Source organism: Polypterus senegalus, chromosome 4, assembly GCF_016835505.1.
Source record: "Polypterus senegalus isolate Bchr_013 chromosome 4, ASM1683550v1, whole genome shotgun sequence".
In the NCBI taxonomy this organism is placed as follows: Eukaryota; Metazoa; Chordata; class Cladistia; order Polypteriformes; family Polypteridae; genus Polypterus; species Polypterus senegalus.
In genome coordinates, this window is record NC_053157.1 from 246899672 (window position 1) to 246927525 (window position 27854).

At 41.1% G+C, this 27854-nt stretch overlaps 1 protein-coding gene across 1 annotated transcript in view; it reads left to right on the forward strand.

Moving 5' to 3' along the window:
- Nucleotides 1-24011: 24011 nt before the first annotated feature.
- Nucleotides 24012-27854, forward strand: part of LOC120529001 (tripartite motif-containing protein 16-like) — a 40010-nt gene continuing 36167 nt past the window's right edge. Inside the window, exon 1 of the mRNA XM_039753063.1 lies at nucleotides 24012-24590. Coding sequence (XP_039608997.1) covers nucleotides 24012-24590 — 579 coding nt within the window. The remainder of the gene's footprint in view (nucleotides 24591-27854) is intronic.

Consider the following 27854-nt stretch of genomic DNA (forward strand, 5'->3'; position numbering starts at 1 on the left):
TGTGTTGACTTCTCAGATGCTGAATAAGGTTTGTATTGTTGAAAGTGTTAACAGAGAATCCTCAATCACTGACTTCTTTTTGCACAAATATTACAAACCACAAATTTGTTATCTCTTGTAAGATGGCAATAAAATAGACGTCTTTCTGTATTTTGGTAATTTTGGAATTTTTTCTTGCATGCTTTTATCATTCAAGATCAAATGTTAAGATCAGCTAATTTGCTGATCATCGGTCAGGTCATTTGGAGTAAAAATTGGCTGATTTTGATTTGTCATCAGTTGATCAGTTCAGGCCTGTCTTTCACATATGAGAGAAAGGTGAACACACAGCACCAGAACATGTAAAGACCACACTCAGAGTGACCAGACCATAAATGGGTCCTCAGTGTGAAGAAGGAACTCCAACCAGTGTGGCACCACTTTACTTGTATTGTTTCATTTATTTTAAAAGGCAGGTAGTGGTTAGGAGTTTGGATATCAAACCCTGAAGTTGCCGGTTGAAATTCAGCTTTTTACACCATGTGACCATGATCAAGTCATGTAACCTGTCTGTGCTCCAGTTGGAAAACCAAAAGAAATGTAACCAATTTTGTCTCAAATGTTGTGAGACACCTTGGATAAAGGTGTCAGGGAAAAAACAATAGTTAAAATGTTTGTGTTCTTTCAGATTTACAGAAGAATGGCAGCCTCTCTCCACCTTCATTTGGTCAGCCCTCTCCTCAATACAAATAGAAAGGTATGAAGAAATCAGCAAGAGGATCAGAGAACCTGACAACAGCTTTTTTGCAGTGCATTTCTCTCCTTGCTATTGGAGTAACACAGACAAAAGCCATCAAAACTGATTGACAGCAAGTGGAGAAAGAAATTCAAATTGATACTGGAAAAAAATTTTTGGATTTTGGTAAACAGTTCACACACAAAAGTGATCTTAATGAGCATATGAAGATTCACAGTGGAAAAAAAACACATTGTTGTCATGAATGTGGGAAGTCGTTCTCTAGTAGAAGCTATCTTCAGAGACACAGAAGAATCCACCCAGGAGAAAAACCTCATTGCTGTCCAGAATGTGGTAAGTCATTCTTACAAAGAAGCCATCTTCAGATACACAGAAGAATTCATTTAGGTGAAAAACCTCATTGCTGTCCTGAATGTAATTAGTCGTTCTCAAGGAGAAGCCATCTTCAGATACACAGAAGAATTCATTTAGGAGAAAAACCTCGTTGCTGTTCAGAGTGTGGTAAGTCGTTCTCCAGTAGAAGCCATCTTCTGAGGCACAGAAGAAGCCAAACAGGAGAAAAACCTTATTGTTGTCCAGAATGTGGCAAATAATATTCTGACAAACTCAGTTTTCAAAGGCTCACAGAAATTGATACTGGAGAGAAGCCTCAATGTGGAAAAATGTTTTTCAACAGTAGGTGTTTTCGAGTACACACACAAACTCACACTGAAGAGAAAATGCAGTATGTCTGTTCTGAATGTGGTAGGGATTAATAAAGTATCTATCTATCTATCTATCTATCTATCTATCTATCTATCTATCTATCTATCTATCTATCTATCTATCTATCTAAATGTTATGCAAACGAAACGTCTTCATAGACACATCAAAATCCATACTGGAGAAAAATATTTTTGCTGTTTTGAATGTGGGAAACGATTCGTAGATTTAAGCACACTTCATTCCCACATCTGAACTCACACTTGTGAGAAACCTTATTGTTCTCTCAATGTGATAAGCAGTTCTCACAACAAAGCACCCTACAGAGTGACATCAGACTTCACACCAGAGAGAAACCTCACCATTGCTTGGAATTGGCAAACAATTCTCACTCCTCAACTCTCTGTATAATAAAAGGAGAACTTATATTGGAGAGACGCCTTACAGTTGTACTGAATGTGGAATGTGATTCTCCTATAATAGTTCTCTTCACAATGATAAAATAATTAATTCTGGTAAGAAACAACACTTTTCTGACTGTGGCAAGCTTTTCTCTGACAGCAGGACTCTCAAAGTTTTACATAAGAGTTCTCTCTGGAGAGGCACCTTATTGCTGTCCAGAGTGTGGCAAATGATTCTCATGTCAAAGCACACTTAGGTGTCACAGAAGGGTCCACACTGGAGAGAAGCAGTACACTTGTTCTGAATGTGGTAAAGGGTACTCTTCAGAAGAAGTTTTCGGAGACACACGCAAAGTCATATTGGAGTAAAGCCTGTCCCAGAAATGACAAATGATCTTTCCATTGGCTCCTCAATAGAAACTACTTAAGAAAAATCTTCTGAATGCTTTAAAGGACTCCAGTTGAAAGTAGTTAATGAGTATATAAGAATAGTGGAGAAAACACTGAAACTGTGAAACAGATCATAGATGTAAGGTCACCTCAGAGCCACTTGAACACACTGGAATACAATGCATATTTCACAAAGAGCAAGAATCTTTTTCATCAACTCAAGATGGTGCAAGAAAAAAACATATTGTTGTCCTATATGTGGTTAATGCTTTTCAGACAGCAGTGGCCTTCATATTCATAAATGGCTGGCCTACTTGTGGTAAGCCTCTTACCTGTTCTGGATGTTGAAAGTGGTCCTCCTGTATCAGCCGTCATCAGCAATACGTAAGATTTCAAGAAGGACTCAGAAACGGTACTGCCATTGCGTCAGCCACACAGGGACTGAACACAACTGAAAAAGTTCAATGTAATAATGAAAAAATGGAGAAGTCAAATCAAATCCACAATGCAGTGCCAACTACCAGGAGGTGCCACTAACAACAAGGGAATATTTTTGTTTTGGAGCATTGGAGATGGGGCCTTATCTGAGTAGCAATGAATTTGTACCGACTTTGGGATGTCATCTGATGGCTGATGCCTGGGCTGAGTGCAGACAGCTGTTCTTAATTAACCCTGATAATGAAGAAGTCATTTAGTGACGTCTGCTGACAGCCAATGCTGTCCAATCAGATACTGGGGAGGGACAGTCGAGGAGGACAGGAGACTAAAAAGAGTGCTGTCACATGACAGACCAATGTAGAGGGGCTTTATAAGACTTTTACGCTAATTTCGGTTATGATTTATAAATGATTAGAGTCTTTACAAACCAAACACATTCATCAGCTGTGTGTCAAGGGTGAGTCAAAAAGTGTGAATTTAAGAAGATCTAAATACAAATAAAATGAAACATTCAGGGTTCAAAGAGAAATGTTTAAGACCTGAAGAGGGAGTCACAACAGCATGTAAGGGTTAGCACTGAGGACCACAGTTATAAAGAATATCAATTAATGTATAGAAGGAATATTATTTAAATTAATAATAATAATTTTATGAGAAATGGGACACCATAATAAATGCACAACACAATGAAAATGAAATGAACTGATTTTATTGTCTGACATATAAGAGAAAAAGGGAAGACAAAGCAGAAACACACAGGGATCTCTGCTGACCCAGCTGTTCATTTGATAAATTGACCTAAAAATATAACGGATGTTCCTTTGCTCCATGTCGGTATATCTTGGGGTGGTGTGTGAAGGACGCTCTATACTCTGAATGTGTTGGTTCGGGTCTTAGTTTCTTCACATCAAGACTACAAGCTAGAGGCCACAGGAACTCAATAAACTCCAACAGTAGGATGGACGATTAGAAAGCTCTGCTTGAGAGAGTGTCAGCTACACAAAGCTTCAGCTTCATTTACTTGACAGAAAACTCCAAAAAGCAGAGTTGGCCCCTTCTGTACCCCCACCTCTGAAGGTCACATTTCACCCCTCACTACTCATTGTTAGTTCACTCTGCTTGGACTTTCTGTATTTTGTAAGTTTATGTTTCATTTTTTGGCCACACTCTTTTTACATTTCATTTCATTGATGTTCTCAAATGTGTGAGTATAGCTTGACTCTTACAAGGACTTATCTAAAAAGGGTACATTGGCCATGAAATGCAAGAAGATAGAAAAATATAAAAAGTGGAAACCACAAAATGAAGAGTTGACATCGATGAAATACGTTCAGTGACAGAGGTGACGTGAACAAAATCAGAAAGAACAGCACAGAAAAGGCAGGTACCAACTGAAAACAAAAGAAGAAAGCCGATTGGGGGGAAGAACTGCCAGTCACTCCTGAGCAGACTGTTGAGGACAGCTGTGACATGCAGACTTCAAAGTTCATGTGTTTTTGATTTCAGATCTGTGACCATGCACTGAATAAGTCTGTTATTTATCAGTTAGCATGTTCAGAAACTGTAATGTCATCACAGAGATCAGCATTTTATTAATACATGAATTACATTCCAATAGGTGGTGCACTGCAGATGATAACGCTGAGGTCCATGCTGATCACTTATATTTCATCCCAAATTATTAAATGCCATATTCCTTTGGCATTTCTGTACTTTGACTTTATTTCTTGAGTGACTGAAGTAGGTATTAGGGCAATGGAAGTTGTAAATTGCTGCTTTCTTGCCCAGGGTGTTATCAACTCCAGCAGGTTGCACTTGAATAATAATAATAATATTTTATATTTTTATATTGCTTTTCTGCCTCCTCAAAGCTCTTTTACACAGTGAGTGGGGAACAACTTCAACCACCACTAATGTGCAGAATCCACCTGATGATGTGACGGCAGCCATTTTTGTGCCAGTATGCTCACCACACTTGAGCTATTAGATGGTGAAGTGGTGAGAGAAACAGTCATCTAATGAGAGAGAGGGGATGATTAGGGGGACCCAATGACAAGGCCTTGGAGGGCAATTTAGTCAAGACATCTTCATGGAGGATACACAGGGATATTTAATAACCACAGAGAGTCGGGACTTGAGTTTTACGCCTCATCCGAATGACAGCACCATTTATACAGCACAGTGTCCTCGTCACTGTACAGGGGCATTGGGATCCACATTCAGACCACTGGGTAAGTCCCCTATTGGCCTCACCAACACCTCTTCCAGCAGATGACCTTAAGCCCCGCACCAAATATGATTGATAACTTTAAGCCCAGCCCCCAAAATATGAAAATATGATTTATGAAAATATGCAAAATACGATTTATGAAAATATGCAAAATATGATTTATGAAAGTATAGTTTATGTTAATATAATTTAAGGAAATATGAAAATATATTTAATGTTAATATGATTTATAAGCTATAAACTTACGACACTAGATTTAAAATTAATATTAAGAAATTAAATATACACTTATATTTCCTGCATAGCCATAACTTTCTAAAAACTCACGACAGGCAGCTTCATTTTATAAACACTAGATTCAAAACTAATAGTAAGAAAATAAATATACATTTATCTTGCCGGTAATACATAGCCGCGTATATGTTCAACTTTATAAAATATTCACCGATTCAAGACAATTAAGATTCACAGATGTTGCAACAAGTTTAATTATACCCCCAACAGGAATTCGCCAAGCCGAATGTCCCCCATTGTGTTAACAATATGATCGTTCAGACCAGGTCTCGTTACACTTTAATTTACTTGCCGTAACAAGGCGGCACCTAGAAGTCAGCGCCTTTCTGCTTTCATGATAATAAGTCCTTGTTTTCATGTTATCAACCTAAACAATTAATTTTAATAAAAGTCTTAATCTAATTTGAACGTTCTATTTTTTATAGCATAAAGTTTTAACGTGAAATACTTATTCTCACCCCCGAATCAAAGCAATTAAGAAAATATATACTCCTTCTGATTTTTACTAAAATTCTTAACACGCTTTTCAGCATTGGCTCTGCTTACTTAATCACAAGACTGTTTTTTTAGAAGCGATAAATGTCAAAAAGAATTTTTACATTCAACTGATCTGAAAACAAAGTTATTATATGATCTACTTCCTACTAATGAATCTCTCTTATATACCAAAATACACAATGATCTTTTAAAAACTTCTGCGTTGAGCACAATGCTAAGCTGTCTATGGTACTTGATAAAAAGTTGTTTATATTACGAGTACAAACTTTGACCATTCAACTGGGTTTGAAAACTCATAAGACCCTGCTCTTTGTTAACTCGTTAATCGGTGAAAGCCTTTTTACATTCGGACGCTCTGGGAACAATATTATTAGATGAAATATTTTCCACTAACGACTCTCTCTTATATACCAAAATGCACAATGAACTTTAAAAATCTCCGCATTGAGCACAGCGGTTTCTCGCTGTCTATGGTACTTGATAAAAAGTTATTTATATGCCGAGTACAAACACGGGTCTTTCTGATACTGTATTTTAGCAGCATTAATCATGTAAATGTCAAAATTGATCTCGTTTCATATGGTTTGCATGTACCCCCATTTATATCAACTTTAAAATACATGTGGCGATCTAAGAAACGGCTCCACATATAAAACGTCTGCTTTTAGCACGATGATCTCTCAGTAAAACATAACGGGGGTGCTTTTTCCTATTGCCTATATGTTACTCGTACAGCAGTGAGAGTTCGAATGAGGCTACTTTCCCGCTACAAAGGGCCCCGCCCCTTTGAGGAGGAACATCAGCAACTCTGCACCTATGAGCTTTCTCTCAAACATCCAGGGTGTTTCGCTCCACCCTTCCAAGGCATGCCTCTGCTACATAAAGCGCTTTGCTTCGCTGTCTAACAACACGCTAACTTTTCCAGCATCCCAAGTTTCTCTGCGATCTTTTTAAAAGGTAGGCAATTTCGTTTTTCTTCCACAATGGCAGACAATGGAAAAAATACTTTTGTGATTGTTGATAAGTGTAGATTACCGATATATGTGCCATTAATGATCGTCTCTCTCTTCAAACTGATGAAATGATATTCTTTTATAAATCCATTTTCAAATCAGACAGTTCCAGAGACGAAGAGCAATCTCCAAGCCACCTCTCACCCGGAGGTAGGTTTTCTGATTTTTAAATGAAAAAACTGTACATAGTCGTAACGCTCAGAGTTTATAAATGAAATATTTTTCTTATTTCAGAAGGCTGTAGTTTCTGGCCGGTTGGTTGCTCAAAAAGTGAGTCAATTCTTCTTTTGGCCGTACTTTTAAATCGAAATGTTGTTTATAAGACCGCCTAGATTTAATACTTTTAATGTCTTTAAGTATGTACAAACCTATTACTTTTTAATGGTAATATACATTTCATGCTGATTACTTTTTAATAGTAATGTACAAACTTATAAGAACGTTCAGGCTGATTACTTTTAAACGTCTTTAAGTACGTACAAACTTAGGTCTTTATATCATAATTGTAGAAGAATCTGAGGCCGAACTGTATTCTTCTTTACACCTAACGAGCACGCAATTGGAAGAATTATTAGCTACCACAGATTGTCTTTTTGAGACTAAAAATCCTGCCTCGGACCAAAAAACTAGAGTCCCCAGAGCCCCGTAAGTATTAATTTCACCTGAAGGATCGTGTGTATGGGAAATAAGGAGCTGGGGGTTGAATATATAATTTTTAACAGAAAACTCGACGCTTCCGAAGAGTGGTTATTCTTCTGAAGGATCCAGTCAGCCTCTAGAATCTGCGCAGCGGCCCTCGGACAGTCTAATATTGAACATCTCTTTCACGCAGCCCGGTAAGTTGAGCTAATTGTGCGAGGGCGCCGCAAATGTTTATTTTTAAAGAAAACTTAGTCTTGCTTGTTTTTTTCAGAACCAGCGTCTCCAGGATTACTGACTCAGATACTCGGGAAATTAACCGCCATTTGTATCATCACCCAGACTTCTCACCCAAATAGTCGGCGAACCTGAAAGAACTGATCCTGGGGCTAAGGCTGTTGAATTGAAGGCTGAAATCGAACGAGTGCTGTTGGTTTGTCAAAGTGCATTACCGGACCTTTTAGAAAACTTGTTCCCCAAATAATGTCAGGCAATATGAGTGGCAATGGTCAAAGCAGTAAAAGGCACGCAAGTGAGGACTTGGACGCTGGGAGCTGTTCTCAAAATGCTGGTTTATTACAAAATATTGTGAATGAACTCAGCAATTCTATTCGGCCCCCAAAAATGCCTACTCCACCACCCCGATATTTTAATGAATTGGAATATATTAATTGGCAAAATAAAAACATGATCTAAATGAATAATATAATAGCTACCATGAGAGCTTCTTCACCTGTTACCACTCCCATTGACTTTGACCAGCTTAACGGCCTTTTAGAAACCCTGCATCCAGTAGCCACCCCCGATGAAATGCAAACATTATATAACTTGTTAGAAAGGTTTCAGCGGTCTTTGAATGAAAATGTGAATGCTCAAATGGGTCATGGTTTAATAAACACCATGGGTTCTGTAAATGCTCAGCCTTTTGTCTCTCAGAGTATGGTTACATCAGTCTCAGCTGCCCCTCTGGTTACATCAGTTTCAGTTATGCCATTTGTACCCTACACTTCTGTCTCGGTCAATGCAACCTCTGTTCCAGTCACTGTCTCCTCTGTTTCAGTCCCTTCTCCTTCAGTCTCACCCCCTGTAGCCACCACTTCTGCTTCAGTCTCAGTCACAGCGGCATCTGCTTCAGTCACTGTTATCTTGAGGCCCTGTCTCCTCTGTTTCAGTCCCTGTAGCTACCACTTCTGCTCCCTCTGCTTCAGTCTTGTCCCCTGTTTCAGTCACGGCTTCCTCAGCCCCTATTGCACAGCCATTTGCAGCTACCCCTTCAACCTCTTCAATCGCGCCAGTTATGTCCGGAGGTTCTGTGGTATCTAAATCCTCATCCACCTCTACTTCAGGCGTAACAGGCATGGTTGAGTCCTCAGCTGTCTCTAGTGATGACAGTCGGAGCATTTTTTCAGCAGATCGACAGACCGGCTTTTAATCATACCGAAATAAGACACCCCTTAAATTTCGCCGACGCCTATGAACTAGAGTCTTATGAGGAGGTATTTAACAGCATTCATGAGATGCTGCAAAGAATTCTGGATAGATTTTCAGGTACATTAAACCATCAAGATGTTGTACAGTTAGAATTGCGTGCTGATTCCTTACCTATTGGCGTTTTTATACAAATGACTGGCTCTAACATTAATGTAGATGATTTTCTTGAGCATATAAAGAATCTTCTTCAAAGTCACGCAAGTGTGTTAGCGGATGAGTCTCTGATGCTAGTCATACAGATTGTTCGGTCACCTAGTCGGTGTGCTAGCAGCGCTCGCAAGGTATCAGCTCTACTCAATCATGAAATAGTTAGAAAGAAAATGATGCATTTAATTATTTCTTATAATTGCAGGAATCAGCTCTGTTTTGCCTTTTGTCTGCTTAGCCTAATGGAAGACCGGTACATGCAAAACCCGCAGTTATGCATGCGTGAAGCGGCCAACCTTCAGAGCAGGGCTGGATTATCTGAGCATGAAAAAGTGTCCTTTGCGGACGTTCATAAATTTGAAAACTTGCTGGATATTAAAATTGTTGTCTGGTACAGGTGCCCGAGAAATGAGAAATTTTTAAAATTTGAAAGCTCCCGAGGTAGAAACCCTAAAACCTATTTTATGTTTTTACATGACAACCATTACTGTGGCATTTTGAATTTAAAGGGGTTTCTGGGGGTGAAATACTTGTGTGACTACTGTTACACAAGCTACCACTCAATCCTTAGCCATCGTTGTAAAGGCCATTGCAAGGTCTGTTTCTCCGTCGATTGTAGGCTGATCCCTAAAGAACTTGTCAAGTGTGGTGACTGCAACCATTACTGCCGGTCCCAATTTTGTTTTATTCGGCATACGATTCCTAAATTTAATGACAAGACCAACGATATGGAAGCGGCCTGCGACACTGCAAAAATGTGTCCGCTGTGTTAAAAAACTTACACAGTGAATTCCGCTTCAAAACCCCATAAATGTCTTCCCATGGAATGCTGTGTTTGTAAAGCAAAAATTGAAAATGATGTAGAAAATCATCAGTGTTTAATAAAAATCTTGAAGTCTGGGGATCGTTGTGAGAAATATGTATTTTATGATTTTGAAAGTCAGCAGGAAAAAGGTGTGCACATTCCTAATTATGTATACTGTAAGTCCTTGCGGGGTAAATCCTGGTTCTGGGCGGGTGAAGATTGTATACAGCACATCAGTCCTGCCTCTCAGGTTTTGTGGGAAATTAATGTTCACCCTCTGTCGCACCTGTGTGGAGACAGAAGCTCAGATTGTGGACTGTCGTCACACAGAGGATGAGAGAGCTTTAACCGGTGCAGTGTGGAAATAGCAAAGGCCATTGACAAAGGTTATAAAGTTTCAAAAGTATATGAGATTTGGCACTACCCCGAACGTACTTCTGAGTTATTGTTGTACTATATCAAGCTTCATCTAAAAGGCAAGCAGGAGGCATCTGGTTTTCCTGCCTGGTGTATTGATGAGGCTTCCCGAGAACGGTATATTTTAGATTATTATCAGAAGGAAAGTGTACAATTGAACCGCAATAACATCACCGTATATCCAGCTAAGAGACAAATTTCAAAGTTGTTTTTAAATTCTATTTGGGGTAAATTTGGGCAAAAACCTCTCCATCTCACTACTAGCTTAGTCAAGGACGGTGAGGAATTCTTGCAGTATATTTTCTCCAAACAGTACAATGTTTCTTATTTTGAATTTATCGGCGATGAGATTGCTCAAATACAATGGAAGTACTCCGATGAAAAGTATACCCTACCTGGTAGCGTTAATGTTGTCATTGCTGCTTTCCCCATGGCCTATGCCCGGTTAGAGTTGTACGATTTACTGGACAGTCTGGGAGAAAGGGTGTTGTACCACGACACGGACTCGGTCATTTTTACTTCTCAGCCTGGTCAGTACAATCCTCCTCTGGGTGACTATTTAGGCGAGCTCAACAGTGAGTTGAATCCTGGTGATTATATTACTGAATTTGCATCAGGCAGTCCAAAGATGTACGGGAATAAAACGGCACAAGGCAAAACATGTATAAAGGTAAAAGGTATCACCATCAATCACAAAACCGGTAAAATTGTAAACCTTGAGTCACTAACCAATCTAGTTCAGAATTTTGTGACGTCTCATGAAACCCCTCCTCAAGAGTTACTGGTTCACGGTAAGCAGATCCGTCAAAATAAAAAACGTTTCACTTTAGAAAACAGACCACTCAGGAAGAAATTCCGAGTGGCGTATAACAAGAGGATTCTCCTAAAAGATTACAACACAAAACATTATGGCTACTAAAAGAGATTTTGACGCCCGCCTTCAACACCCCTTCAGTAAAATTATCTCGGGGCCCTATTGTTCCGGTAAATCCTATTATGTGAAAAAATTATTGGAACATTCGAATCACATTGTGTCTCAACCTTTTCAAAATATAATTTGGTTTTATAGTTGCTGGCAGAAAATGTATGACGAGCTATCGGCTAAATTTCAGCAATTAAAATTTATTGAGGGGCTCCCAAAGTCTTTATGTGACGAAGAACTTCTCCCTCCTGAGAAAATAAATTTGGTCATTATAGATGATCTGATGGAATCGCTAGCGAAAGCCAGGAAATAGAAAAAGCTTTCACAAAATATAATCATCATCGGAATCTGTCTATCATTTACTTGGTTCAAAATTTATTCTTTCAAGGAAAGAAAAGCTGAACGATTAATCTTAATGCCAATTATATTACTCTTTTTAAAAACCCCAGGGACAAATTGCAGATTACTACCTTGGCCCGTCAAATGTATCTGAGGCGTGTTAAGTTCTTTTTGAAAGCTTTCGAAGATGCTACAAAACTACCATATGGCTATCTCTTAGTGGATTTAAAGGCACAGACCCCCGACCGATTAAGAACAGGTCTGTTTCCGCCCGATTGGCCAGTCGTGTACACCGTGAAAAGATAAAAGAAGCTGTTCTGAGTCAAAGTTACATATTCTGTCAGCATGTCAGAAAGAATAAGTAGAAACCTAAAGCCTCTCAAGGCCTTACTCAGCTGCTCTTGTCGCAGCCGTAAAATTCTTATCAACGCCTCTTCTGACGATTTAATTAATGCTTTGTCCGAAATAGCCTGTAATACTTTGAAAGGTAATATACCTCTTTCACCCAAACAGTTTAAACAACTCAAGAAGCATAAAACATCCATCAGAAAAATAAATGACAGAAAACTAACCTTAAAAAAGAAGAAAGCTATTTTGAACCAGAAAGGAGGCTTTTTGGGGGCTCTTTTAAGTGTCGCCGTGCCATTCATATCCAGTTTATTAGCTTCTAGAGCATAAACATGGAATACGCTCAAAAAATGTATTTGGTACCGCAGCAACAAATGTCTCTTTTTCAGCAAAAGAGTGCTACCCCGAACGATCACTTGAGTGTCACAGAAACTGAACTGGACAAAGAAATGAGAAACATCCTGCAACACTGTGATATAAGGGCTGACGAGAAGGTGAAGCTTTACACTTCTATCTTGCAGAGATATCTGACGCTAGTTAAAAAGGCCGATAAAGAAACTAGCCGTCTGACGCTTGTTTTACCAAAAGAAAAAATGTCGAGGGGGACGTTAGAACAGTCAAGGTGTCTGAGGACAAGGTTTGGCAAGAGGTTTTGAGAAGCGCGCCTGTAAAAGCAAAGAAAAATGTTGAATTTGTTTTACATAAAATGTCCGTCAATCCCAATCACGCATTTTGGAATAATTGTGAAGAGCTGCTTTTAGAAGGTAAACCTTTGGTCGGATCCAACATGGTGGATTTGGTCCGTAATCTGACCGCTTCTCATACAATACCTGAACATAGGAGACCGCGGGGGTGGAAGGAATTTGTAAACACCATGGCCGGTTTGAACATTCCATTTTCTGTCATACCTAATGATGAAATGAGAGAACTCCTTGAAAGTTTTAAGCCGCCCGCCGCCCCCCTCTCTGTTCATCAAACAGAAGTTAGCCCCTACTGACGGAAACTGAGAAAAAAAAAAAACTGGAATGGAATGCTTATTAATTTGTAAAATTGTTTGTTTATTAAATGCAATTTTATCTCATTACAGAGTGTCGTCATCCTTTAACCGTCTATTGAAATATTTATAGTTTTCTGATCTTTGCACGCAAGGCTACTGACAAAAACAGCGTCCTGGTGAAAGAAGCCAGGAACGAACAAATTTAGAGACCATAGAGACATTACTGTTCACATCCTCAGAATACTTTTTATTACAGAGGTGTACGGGAGACCTTTTCCTCTCTGATGCAGATAGAAGAGGCAGTGTTGACCGCATTTGTCCGAGAACCAACTTTGAAGCTGTCGGTTATTGTAAATGATTTGTTTACAGTTTTTGCTTAAGAAATGGTAAATGTCATTCGGGAAGTAGATAAAGTCCGGAGGATTTCAATAGGAATCAAAAAACTCCCCATTTCCGTCTTCAGTGAGGTAAATCCCCAGCCAGTGTTCTCCAGGTTGGGTTTGACGGTGAGTATTCACTACAAACATGGCCGGCAAGCCGTTATTTTTTTCTGGTAGTTGGTCAACGCCAGCACACCGCGGAAATATCTTTCGGTGTAGGGATCTTGGGACAGTATCTGTTAATTATTTTGTATTCATGGTGTTTATTAGTAGTCATACAGAACATTACGTCTCTGGTTGATTTCAATGATGTTGTCAAAGACCGCATATACTATTAGATTGATGGTCTGAGGGAGAGGGATGCGGAAGCATAATTCAAATCTCATGTTTGCAGTTTTAATTAATGAAAAATGATCACCGCAGTCTTGATTGGGGGTTAGATCAAAAGCGAAAAGAGTATATTCTTGCGAGAACTCTGAACGCCTGATAGACAGAGCTTGATCCTTCAAATGCTTACCAGTGGCCAGTACCAGGCTATAGTATTCTCTGGCACTGTTGCCGCTTGCAAAGTTTGGTTGAAAAGGTTTGGCCGGAATCTGTTCACCGTCCATGTACAGAGCCAGGAACTCTACATCATTATGTTTGAAATTAAACGGATTCCGTGTATAAGAATCTTATACACGGAATCCGTTCAATTTCAAACATAAAAATAAGATAATAATAATAAAATCTTCTAATAAGATCCCGAAAAGGCCTCATTATCCACCATGCCAATCACCACATACTTTGGTAGTTGACCCAGAAACAGGTTTTCTTGATTGCATACTCAGATTCCCGCGGGCATACTGAATACTTTCATATTCACCCTTTCCACAGGGTATTTAGCATTGGCTGATGTAAGGGCATAAGCGTGTCCTAATTTCACGGTTGGTGAAACTTTTGCTTTTTTTACAAACAGGGAGGCTGATGTTATGATTACTTTGTAACGTTCGGCATCACCAGACATTAAGCAGAATTCATCTTTGTTCCGAACCATTTTAATCTTCACGTCTATACCGTTCAATATTAGTTTTTCCTGGAAAAAGAGATCTGTATGTATGTGCCCTAGAAGTTCAACAGTCCTGCTACCGGCCGTATAGGCACATCTTTTATTAAACCAATGTTTTCTCCATCGGGGTCTGTCTCTTCCAATTTGTTAAGTGTATCTTTGTAAAAAAAGTCCTGTAGCAAACTGAGAGTGAAGAGTCTCCTGGCTGTAATTTAGCAGGCCTTCTAAGACTGCTCGGTAAGGATAACAATTTGAACTCTACGATATTAGGCGGTCCCCCAGGGTAACATCAACTTGCGAAAACAAACTGGCTATAGGGTAGATGACGAATCCAACCTTTGCACCAGCAGGTATGTTAGTCCCATCAGCATTCACTATCTTTCCCCTTAAGTGTAGAAGAGTGTTATTCAAGTCAAGGTAATCTTCCCCATTTCCGGCTATGAGAAATTCTAGCGGAGCTACTTCAGAGAGGGCTGAGAGAGGTGGGACTTCAACGTATATACTTTTATCTACACTCGTTTTGAGTGAAAGGCACAGTAAACAGGTCCAGTTCAGATTTGACACACTCTTCGGACATTCTGTGTATGAAAACCATCTTCTCTTAAAAAATGTCTCTCTTCTTCATTTTGCTTGCTTTAGTCTTGTTCCTCTTCTGACACCATTTAGAAAATGCTGTAAAAATAGTGTGCTTTGCCTTTTTAGCTGGCGGGGCATCGCGCGACCCCGGTGGTCTCTTGCATTTTGTCTTTCTCATGACTATCAAGCCTGCTCCCTCCTGCTTTTCTAGGACTGTACCTGCCGCACTGGATATAGCCCCTGTGATCACATCTTTTACAATATTTTTAGCAGCAGATTTGATATGTGGTTTTGCGATGTCAAAGCCTTTTATCAGGGGAGGTAAAACTCTTCTAAACAATCCTCGAAATATACCTCCAATCCCCCCACCATACATTACAGGGGATCCAGAGAACCCCGGTAATCCGTTACCCGCTTGGGTCTGATAATATTGGATGTAAGGTGTCGGGTCCTGGTAAGATCTCATTGTTTCAGTCATGCATACAATGCCTGACGGGTTTGAAATGCAACTTCACTATCACCTTACCAAACTGAAATGGCACGTTTTTGTTCTTGTCCATCTTTATTTCAATAGTCACTGAGTCAAAATGATTCTTGCTGGCTGGGGCATAATGCAGCTTGTCGTATGTGATGGTTGTAATTTTATTCGCCTGATCCTCTGTATGAACACACCTCAAAAGGGGTACGTAGCTGTCTCCGACTCTATGATGAGATACCATATCCCATACGCATACAAAGTGTAAAGCCAGCCCTGATGTCGGCGGGAAAGGAGCCTTATAAGTTAAACCCCGAGTCTGATCAGGATGTGCTCCTAATATTCGACCCAGCTGTCCTTTTAAGTGTATAGTTTCATCCTTTTCACCCGGTACCACGTAGACTCTTCTTTCCACAGCATTATAACTGAATTTCACATGGTTCTCAGAAGGGACAGTTCCAGCTGCTACATCGGTCAAAGTGGGTAGGCTTAAGGTTGTCGAATTCATAAAAGACAGTAGGTCATGAATACTTTCGTAATAACCGCATGGAATGTAGTAATATTTTTTTTACCCCCGGAGCTGAAATGTAGAATTCGTTATCCAGTTTGTCTATGGTATTCCATGTATGCGGGTACTGTATTTCTGCTAGACCGACTTCCCAAGAACCTTCTAATTCTATGGGTTTAGCAAGCTTCATCGTGAAATTGGAAATTATGTTGTTAGGGAAAATGTCTGAGGAAACGCTGCTCGGTAGAGTCACAATAAAACTTTTGTGCTCCATTGTATACCGCTAGAGAATGAAGTGTTGATTAGGAGCACTGTGGATTTTATTGAACATCTTGGGCATGGCTCTTCGGTATCCAGCTGTTAAATTTTTCTGGCCAGCCGAGCCATTTGACTAAAATGAGTCGTTTTTTATTCTTAACTTTCCTAGCCAGTATTTTTTAGATCCTGTAAACGTCTGTGGTTTCGACTTTAATTTTCTGCAATTCAGGGTCGTAAAAGGATCCTACAATCTCTTCACCATCGTAGTCTTTCAATTTGTACACCGCCAGTGCCCTAGGTACAAGTTCAGATAAGATAAAGATTTCATCTGAAAATGTTTGTTCATAACCTTTCTCAAAAGTATGTCTGGTTTTAGACACCCTAACTGTGTCTCCTACTTTAAACTTAAACAACGGTGGACCCAGGGGGGTTGGCCACGCCATATAAGTTTTTGAAAACTTTCCAGGAATTTAACGTGTTTACATCGGAAGGAGCCATTTTTATGCTTCAATGATAACTTTTGTTGTAAGAGTACACTATATCCAGCAATTTATTGATGTAGGTTCTCGTATTATACGTGCTGAAATAATTCCACATTTTAGATTTTAGTGTGCGGTTAAATCTCTCCACCACGGAGGCCTTTAATTCGTTTCCTATGGTGAAATGTTTTATTCCGATCTTCTTTAACAGCTTTTGAAAATCTTGGTTGAAAAACTCTTTCCCCTTATCATTCTGGAGCTTCTTTGGAGTTCGACCGGCACTCAGAACGTCTTGGAAGGCTCTTGTCACTTCCTTACCCGTTTTGTTCTTCAGGGGCCATACCCACGCGTACTTAGAAAGTACATCGATACAGGTTAAGAAATATTTATAACCCCAGTTATGCTCGGACACATTTGTCATGTCCGCTAAATCCATCTGCCATTGCTAGTCTATATCGGATACATAAACCTTATTTCTCCTAAAATGCCTTCTAGCGGGTTTGTGAATTTTATAAGCAGATTCTTTTACCCCAAAGCTGCCAGGATTTGCCGTGTTATAATAAACTTTTTTCATGTAACCCTCCATTTTCGGCAGTGAAACCAAAATGTCAGTGGTTTAAAAATCAAATGGTGCTTTATTGGTAATTTTCAAAACAGCATGATTAAAAACTGACAAACATATTATAGCACAGGCACATTGAGTTCAGACACTTCATATGATTTTTCTATGTCGTATTCCCCATAAAACCCCAAAGGTGCATCGGTCATGTCAGGTACAGAAAGATGCCTTTTTGAAAAAGCATCGGCTATTTCACGTATTTTTAGGTAAGCCTCATTAATAGAATGTTCATTTTCCAGATTCGTTGACAGCATTTTAAACAAATGAATGAATCTTGTGAAAAGGCGGAAAGGTATTGAAGCAACCCAGAGTCTTAATGACCAGGCTCCTGAGCCACGGTTTGCGGAAAACATTCAGAACCTGTTGAAAGCAGTCAAACTGATAAACAGAGTCATCAAACAGACATGTATGCTGCGTCCGGCTGGGGTGATCTACCAAACAACCTTGACAGGTACTTTTTAGGTCCCGATAGACTATTATGTCCAGCAGAGCAGCAATCAGACTCTTGATCAGTTTCAAAGTCTTTCGAAGTGTTTCACCCAAGGGCCCGTCAGTTTGTTCAAGGTCCATGCCCTCATAATCAGCATCCTGGGACGATGTCTTCCAAGCGGCCAGAGCCTCTACCAGGTCGTCCACGGCCTCTTCTTGATGCATGGTCTGCATGGCTATCTCCTCAGCACCCGTTAGGCTCCCCAGAACATCCTCAGCAGGGACAAAAATGTCAGGTACTGTACGGTTCTCCAGGAGACCGTCCGACCAATACATATCATCAGGGGTGGGTAACTGAGGCTAAGGCCAATAGATCTGGTCAGTTGAAGGCATCAGAAGATCCAGCCAAGATGACTGATCTGAAGGAGAGTTGTTAGGAGCAGAGTACCCGGAGTTAGGTACGATGTTGTTGGGCCAAAACAGGCAATCGCAGGGCACCGTCTGTTCCATAGACCAACATGTCTGATCAGGAGCATAGCCGGCGAGGTGCTGGTTGTTACCCGACCAAAACACATCATTGGTTGTCAGCATCTGGTCTGCAGCAGAGTAGCGGGGTTGTAGGTTAGTGTCGGTCATCATCATCTCGTCTGGAGTAGAGTAGGTGATGTTGGCTTGAGGGTTAGCCGGCCAAAACAGGTAGTCACCAGCGGACGTATGTTCCATACCACCAGAGCTCGGTTCTTCGTAGTGCATTACAATGTTGAGGACTTCTGCCACCTCAGAGGCTGAGAGAACAGGGAGACGACCGGCCCAGCTAGCACCAGCTTCGGCAGGATAGTTAGTTGAAGACATCTCAGTAGTGTTTTAGGTTAATGTAGTCTATGAAAAAGACCTCTGTATTTATTGCCACTCACTTAGGGGTGGGCGTCTCCCAATTTTCTTCCTCCTCCTCCGAGCATAAATTATTCAACAGGTTAAACTCCTCCTCCAATTTTTTTTTAAATTCTTTTCATTTGGTCAGACAGTTTTCCTTGATAAATAAACTCATCAATATTCGGAATAAGAGATTTAAAAAAACTACAGTTTTTTATAGAAAAATGAATTTCACTCACTCGTTCATTTATCTCATTTTCTTGATATTCTTCCCCCTCGTCGTGACCGGCCTCTTTATATTTGGTAAGGATAGGCTCCTTCTTGGAAACCGCCACTGTGAGATGTCCCTCAGTATTTCTTTTAATCGCTACCTGGCTCAAAGCACAATTAGAATCATACCAGGCAGAGCTGAAGCTTGGGTTCTGTAACTCAGTCCTTCTGGAAACCCTGTATGTTTTCAGTTTCTTAGGAGCGTTCACAAGACCGTCCATTCTGTTTGCTTTTGTCTGTCGTGGCATTTTCACTAAATGACTAGAATTTTATTCAAGAACTCAATTTGTCTCCTCCCACAGTCGGCGTTGAGAAACGGGGGAGCAACACGCCTCTCCCTAACCCTATAGGCGGTTAGAGAGACAAAGGCGTGATAAGGGATCGGTTTACAAATGAACCACCCTAAAAGGCGGAGTTCAGAGGTGATCAATTATGACAGTGGTCCAACCCTTCATTACCCTTTCCCACCCCTAGGGGCGGGGTATATTTCATATTTTCATATTTCCATAAATTATATTAACAAACTATATTTTCATAAATCATATTTGGCATATTTTCATAAATCATATTTTGCATATTTTCATATTTTTGTGTGGGGCTTAAAGTCATCAATAATCCGTTTGACAGTTCCCTTTATGGGCGGGGCTTAAGGGCATCAATCATGTATGGGGGCGGAGCTTAAGGACATCAATCATCCATGTGATAGTATCTATCTGTATAACTGCTGACGCCCCCCCCCTTGTCGCCCCACAGTTTGAGAACCGCTGAGCTATTAGGTGGTGAAGGGGTGAAAGGTAGTTGGCCAGTTAGAGACAGGGGATGATTAGTGGCCAGAATGACCTGGATGTGGTGGTCATCAGGATACACCCTGCTCTATACAAAGGATGCCCAATGATCTTTTATGACCACAGAGAGTCAGGACTTCAGTTTTACCTTTCACCTGAAGGACGGCGCCATTATAACAGCACAGAGTTCCCATCACTGCACTGGGGGTAATGGGATTCACATTCAAATCACCAACACCTTTTCCAATAGCAACCAGAGCTATTACAAGGTGATCCACCATTCATGCGCTGGCCGAACACAAATTTGTTTAGCTTCTGGTGGATGACCTCTTCTGAAGTGCTGGTGGTTTGGCTGCTGGCTACAGAAGAGCAAATGCAGCAGAAGTAAGACCTTATAAGTTGGTAAGTGGCATAAAACCAAATGCTGTATAGGCTTTTGTGTGTTTCAGAGACATCTGTACATTTGTTAGTGTTGGTGACAGCGAGTCCCAGTGTGCGACACTGAGAAGTGACATGCTGGAGGGGTCACTCTTATGTACTTACGTGAAATGAGTCTGAGGTGGGCTATTACAGCGGGACTGGCATCAGGGCATCACTTATACCCAATTGTGAGAGTAGGATCTCTGTGTGTGTGTGTGATGCAGCAGTGGACCAGCCTGTTCAACAGACTTGATTAAGTCTCATCAACCCTGTGATAATACGGCTTGTGAAACCAAGAATATTTAAAAACCTGTGAAGGAGCCGAGAGCTCTGTGTTACGTGTGTGACTGTATGTCTGTCTGTCTCGTGGATCATCTTTTATGTCAGTTTACAAGCAGTTTTCATATTTCTACTGTCTTTATGTTTATCAATAAATCATATCATTCTGTTTTTTACACCAAGTTGGCTTCAGTTACCCTGAATGAGTCTAACAGCCTGGTGCTTTACTAAATAATCTGATAATTACTGACATAGACAAAGAAAAAACAACAAAATTCGTTATTTGATTAACATCAGTCAGTCAATTCTCCTCACCCACACCATTCACACAACTCTGATAAGCAGGAGGCGAGAACTTACTATGGGACAATTTGACTGATGAAGAGGACCAGCATGGCTAGATGCAAATTTGTTTCTATTAATTTACATGTTTTATTTTCATTTAATTTCATTTGTAAATGTGAACTGAGCTCTGAGTCTCTCTAATATGGACTGATGTTTGTTCAAGTTCAAGTCCAAAGTTTATTGTCATGTGTACAGTAAGAAAACACGTTTCCCTGTACAGTGAAATTCTTTCTTTCCGCAGGTAGGTGTGTGATGGACAAGTCAAATACAGTTGTGTGAGGTAGATAGAATGAGGTGGCCCACGGTTAAAAACTCCATTCAGTTGTTTAGGAGTCTAATGTCCTTGGGAAAGAAAGAGTTCTTTAGCCTGGAAGTCCTGTTTTTCATACTTCTGTACCTCCTGCCTGGGGGTAGAATGTGAACAGTCCGTGTTGGGGGTGAGTGGGAGGGGTCCCTGAAGTTCTCCTGCGGACTCTGCAGTTGTAGATGCTCTGCAGAGAGGGCAGTGGGGTCCTGGTGATCTTCTCAGCAGTCTTTACCACTCTCTGCAGGTGTTTGTGGCCGTACCAAACAGTGATGCAGCCTGTCAAGATGTTCTCAACAATGCAGATGTAAACGTTGCAGAGGATCTAGTTGACATCCTAAACTTTCTCAGGCTCTTCAGAAAGTACAGCCCCCGTTGAGCCTTCTTGACCAGTTGTGTGGTGTTAAGTGTCCAAGTGAAGTCCTCACTGATGTAGACGCCCAGGTATTTAATGCTGCTCACCCTCTCCACTTCAAGTCCTCAGATAAACAGTGTCTTGTCTTGTCTTGTCTGTGTTGTGGGTGAGGTTGTTGTCCTCACACCATGACACCAGACTGGCCACTTCCCTCCTGTAGGCCACCTCATCCCAACCAGTGATGCGTCGAATCACTGCGGTGTCATCTGCAAACTTAAGGATGATGTTATCTTTGTGGGAGGCGACACAGTCGTGGGTGAACAGGGTGTAGAGGAGCCTGTCCTAACAGACTGGGGCCTGCCAGTCAGAAAATCTAGGAGCCAGTCACAGAGGGTGAGGTGCAGGCCAAGTGCAGACAGTTTATGGGTGAGTTTATGGGGATAACCGTGTTAAAGGCGGAGCTGTAGTCAAAAAAGTGCATCCTGATATAGGAGTCTTTGTTCTTTAAATGGGAGAGGGAAAAATGTAGTGCGGCCACGATGGCATCTGAGGTGGACCTGTTGGGCTAGTAGGCATACTGTAGGGCCAGCACCACTCTCTCAAAACAATTCATGATGATTGGAGTGAGTGCTACCGGCCTGTAATCATTTAGGCAGGAGGGTGGGCCTGACTGAGTGAAAAGTTGCAGAGAACATCAGCCAGCTCATTGGCACGTCTTCCTTAGTGCTTTGTGTACCTGACGTGAAGAGACCGTTGGGGCAGGGGAGGGGGGTTGTGTGGTCCAGGTGTGTGTGTGCCTCCACTCTCTGCTGTTGCTGGATGTCTCAAAGCGGGTGTAGAAAGTGTTGAGATCATCCGGCAGACTGTCTGTGGAGCTGATTGTGCTGGTGGTGGTCCTGTAGGCCCTGCCACATACTTCCAGAGTCAGCAGTAGAATAGAAGCCCTCCTGCTTCTCTCTTTACTGCCTGTGAATTTCCCCTTGGGATTAATAAAGTATCTATCTATCTATCTATCTATCCATCTATCTATCTATCTATCTATCTATCTATCTATCTATCTATCTATCTATCTATCTATCTATCTATCTATCTATCTATCTATCTATCTATCTATTTTGGCTTCTCTGATTGCTTTTCTTAGTCCGTACATTGCAGCTTTGTACTCCGTCTGAGTGCCTGATCTAAATGCAAGAGAGTGGGCACACAGCATGTGGCGTACCTGACTGTTTATCCAGGGCTTCTGGTTGGGGAACTTCCTGACTGGTATTGTGAGCACGATGTTGTCAATACAGGTGGCAATGTACTCAGTCACGTACTCAGCATAGTCCTGTATGCTGATAGAAGAGTCCTCTACAGTGGCTGTAACCCTAAACACAACCCAGTCTGTCTGAGCAAAACAGTCCTGCAGGGTGCTCTCAGTCTCTGGGGTCCAAAGTTTAACTTGCTTAATGATGGTGTTTGTTTGTTTCAGCCTTTGTCTGTAGGCTGGGTACAGGAACAGAGAGACATGGTCTGATTGTCCATGTGGGGGCAGGGTGCAGCCCTATATGCACCACATATGTTGCTGTAAAGATGATCCAGTGTGTTCTTCTCTTGGGTGGGAATGTTCACGTGTTGGTGGTATTTAGGAAGTACAGTCCGTAAGTTGCATTGATTAAAGTCACTAGCTACAATAAAGACAGCATCGGGATGAGCCGTCACTAAGGCGCTGATGATGTCATGGAGTTTACCGAGCATTGCCGTGGAGTTATCTTTCAGGGGGATGTAAACAGCTGCCAAAAACACAACAGTAAATTCCCTCTGTAGATAATAGGGTCGGCCATTCAGCAGTAAAAACTCCCCATCTTGTGAGCAGTGCTTATAAACAGTCCGTACATCTCCACAACACGAGTTGTTAATAAACACACACACACCTCTTTAGCCTTACCGAAGGCTGTGGTGCGATCTCCTCGGTGCACGGAGTGAGTCTGTAGCTGTACAGCGCATTCTGGGACTTTGTCCGAAAGCCAGGTCTCGGGGAAAATTAGAGCACAGCACTCTCTTATTTCCCACTGCGCTGTAATCCTGGCTCTTAGCTCATCCGATTTGTTTTCCAAAGACTGCATGTTGCCTAGCAAGAGGCTGGGTAGCGTTGGTCGGCTAGCGTGGGCTATCAGCCAAGTGTGGAGCCCTCCCCTCTTGCCTCGCTTGCGTTGCCGCCTCTGGAGCACTCTCCTGGGGTCAGCTTGGTCACTCGAGATCGGTGCTACGAGGTCTTCCTGGGTATGTTTGTGGTGTTGGCTGTGGGAGCGAACAAGAAACTGTAGCTCAGATGGTATAAAACCGGTAAATTCTGTGTGAGTTAGCAATGTCCAGCAATGTCTGTCTGCTGTATGATAGTAGTGCAAAGCATTTGTGCTCTCTAGAGAAGGTGAAAAACAAAAACACAAAACAAAACAAAAACGGCATGGAGTGGAGTGAGCAAACACGTCTGCCACAGAGGGTGCCATGCTTGAATTTGAAATTGAGTTATTTCTTAAATAACTAAGAAATACTGATGAGAATTATACTTTAACAGAACCCCTGTGACTGGTCATCTCTTCTGTCACTTGGTGGTCTTCACTCTCTGAGCTCCTGTCTCACATTAACTGTTTATCCTCAGTGTCTCCTCAGATGTTCTCTCTGTGAGCTCTCGGCTTTATCTTTAAATCTCCTCCTCCTCTTCCTCTTCTCTGACCACAAACGTTCACTTTCATTTCTTCACAAATCTCTTCCTTGTTTGTCTGACTGATTCTCTCTGCCTGACTCTCCTCAGACTGACGATGGCTGAAGCCCAGCTGTTTGTATCACAGGATGAGTTCACCTGCTCGGTGTGTCTGGACACCCTGACTGACCCCGTCACCATCCTCTGTGGACATAATTTCTGTCTGAAGTGCCTCACGGACTGCTGGGATCAGAATCAAGAGTGCAGCTGTCCTCAGTGCAGACACACCTTCACCACAAGGCCTGAGCTGAACAGAAACACTCTGCTGAATGAAATCGTTAAGAAATTAAAGAAGACGACACTCAGTCCTCCTCAGTCTCAGAGTTATGCTGGCCCTGGAGATGTGGAGTGTGACTTCTGTACTGGGAAGAAATTCAGAGCAGTGAAGTCCTGTCTAACCTGCATGGCCTCCTACTGTCAGACTCACCTGCAGCTTCACTATGAAGGAGACACCTGGAAGGGACACAAGCTGGTTGATCCTGATAGAAATCTGAAGGAGAAACTCTGTGAGAAACATCAGAAAAGTCTGGAGATGTTTTGCAAAACTGATGAGACATGTATCTGCATGATGTGTGTGGTGACTGGACATAAAAATCATGAAATAGTCGAGCTGGAGATGGAAAGAGAAGAAAAAGAGGTGAGTGGAGTTTAGTATTTGATTAAAACAAAATGAATTACATGAGTTAAAGGATTTGTAATGTAGTGTGACAAAGAAATCCATTCATCCATCTTAACACCCTCATTGTTGCCTACAGAGTAGTCAGTGGATCATCACCTTAGTATATGGAGACCCTGCTGAAGTCCTCTGCTCCTTCTCTCCCACTCGGTCTGGTGATGTCACCTCTGTGTGTTATCAGGTCTCAATCCCAACTCTTTTCCTGTGTAGAATTGATTTATCGATTATAAGCTATGATTATTTGTTAGTTGTCACATCTTCTCACTTGTGGCAATCAACTTGTATTACCTGTCCTGCTACACTTGCGGAACAAACAGGCCCAGGCCTAATGTTACTCAATTATGTTTACCGCGTTTGTAAGTTGCTTTAGATTAAAGCTTCTGCCAAGTAAAATAAATGTAAAAATGTAAATGTCATATTTATAGATATCCAAGGGCTGTGGAGCCTATCCTAGTGACACTGTGTGTAAGGCGTGAAACAGTCCAGGATGAGACACCCAAAGTTATTAATGGACAGTCGAGTGAGCCGAGTGCTCTCATTAAACTGAGTTGATGTTCTTTGAGCTCTGATCAGTTTCTCTTTGAGCATCTCAGGCAGTGAAGTTCAAACTACAACCTGCAGACCACAACTGTCCACTGGCAGGGGTGTGAGTGTCACATGCGCTACTCGTAGAAATGTCTGACATTCTGACCCTCATGAGGTGTTTTTAGCAAGATGATGTTACTGTAGGTGACCATGCAGTGTCATCATAACCATAATTCAACACAAGGCTTGACACATCAATAGAGACACGTGGTACGTGTGCTTAGCGGGTTGTTTACGTTTGTCTTGTTTGTCCATTATTAAAGAATTTGAGGTTAAATCTGGGCAAATCTCAAGGCCTTTTAAGAGACACGTCGTAGTCACAAGTCAATATATGTTGTTCTCCAGAGTTAAGTTTAAGATAATTAACAATAAATTCAGCTCAGAATTTTCAATATACTATTCCAGTGTAGATTTTCTTATTTTAATGAAAAATCAAACCATGCACTTCATTAGTGATTAGAAATCATTTTATTTATTGTAACAATAAGGACATTATGAATGTCAAACCCCTAAGTGATAATCTCACCTAATGTATGATTATGTCAAAGACGCTGACCTTTCACAAACTCTAACAAGTCCAGCAGGAGTGTAAAGAACTTGCTAGAAGTATAAGTCTGACCATCTAAGTCAGTTTTAAAATCCCCCTTCACTACCACACAACCACAATGTACAATAAGTTTAGATAAAGACACTTAACTTCAGTCCACCATTTGGTGCTTCTTCATTCATTCAATTACTGTAGTGTCACATTGGCTCTGCCAGGTCTCAGTAAGTGACACAAATGTGGCCGAGTCCTCACTTTAATATTAAAGAGCTCAGTTCACAGGTGAAAACGTGTTTAGCAACCAACATCTTAAACAACAATGAAGTCTATGAAGTGGCCTGAAATTTTTCAGTTTAATATGAATCAGGTCAGTAATATCAACACCTAATTTTTGATCTATTTATATTTTCTATTGTTTTTCTATCAGTTGATTTGGATTCTTTAACGTAAATCAATTCCTCAGATTCCTCAGACAGACATCCACTTGTAGGACAGAATGACATCACTTGGTCAGAAGCTCATTTTCTTAAGCTGCCTCTGCCTGTCCCTCTTTTATGGACTCGTAACTTCAGCTCAGATGTCAGTTCACTTCACAAAGACTCTACTTGATAGTTTTTGGTGTCATCTGATGATTCTGATCAACCACAGCAAAATGACACCCAGTGATGTCTCAGTATGTTATTCTTTATCACTTTGTGATTGAAAAAGAGCCAAAACTCAACCATTTACAAAGTTGATGGCCAATACTTAGCAGCAATTAGAAGTAAAAAGGTTATATTTTTGTGCATCCAAGACACCTACAGCAGCAAGTCCACTCCGTCCTTTATAACTCTTTGCAAGCACTAGAACTTTGATCTCTGCCCCTGGATTAGCCTCTGCCCTGTAGTAAGACCCTTATTGTGGCCATCACAAAGGCTAAATGATCTCTTCTACTCCAAAGTGTAACGCAGTGCCAGACTGTAAGAACTGAAGACCACCTGTAGCAGAGATGGATGTGAGCGGCACATTCAGTCCTGCCAAGTAAAGGAAATCAAAGTGCACAAGTAAGAGAGACCCCACATACAACATCTCTAGTGAATTGCTGAAGGAGGAAATCAAGTGATCTCAGTTTACATGGCAGTTGTACATTTTTTCAGCAAAAGAAAACCAGTAGGAGTGAAACCTCAAAAAGTATAAACTGCAGTGCAGCCCACAGCCACAAAGAGAAAAGAGAGAGAGAGAGAGAAAAGAATCTGTTTGAAGAATGAAAAGAAAACTGAATGTTCTTCCATGTGTACCAGAGGAAGCTCACCATGGACAGAGCATCACAAAGCGTCACCTCACCTGAGTGACCATAAACCAAGTCAGGAGTTCACCTGCTCAGAGTCTGAGAACTTCTGACTGTAACTTGGTAGTTAAGATAAGTAGTTTTTAATTTAGTTTTTTTTGTCATTCCTGCTTGTTAAATCAAATCTAAGTTGTGTCATGAAATGTAAAACAAATTTGTTGTGAAAATATCAGGACACAGAAAGAGAAGAAGAAATCACAAAGTGAATGTGAATTCTGATCTGACCACACGTGTCCTCTTGTGTGTCCAAACAGAAACAGCTGGGGGCGACACTGAGTGACATCAAGAGGAGACTTGAGGAGAGAGAGAAGACACTGAAGGAGACGAGGAGGGCGATGGAGGAGATGAAGGTGAGTGGAATAGGAAGACAACACTTCATATCAAAGAGAGGAGAAATAAATGAGAACTTGAAGAGCAGCAGAGCTTCACTGGTGATGATGTGTAGGGACACGAGAAGGGAGTGTTAGAGGAGAGGTTTTGTGGTGTCCTTTATGGCCTTTCACTGTTGACAGAATCCCAGGTGTTATTCAGTAGAGACTCAGACAGCATCACCCTAAAGTCCTCTGATATTCCATTCGCTGCTTAAAGGGGACTTAACTCTACTGACAGAAACTCACACTGAAGGTCGACGCTGATGTTCTGAATTAGATTAGTGGGCATTAATGGTCAATTTTTTTTTGTTGTTTTAAGAAAGTAGCATTGCATGCAATCAAGTTCAACATATACTGTACATGAAATGACTTTCAAAGTCCAACTAAAAATAATAATA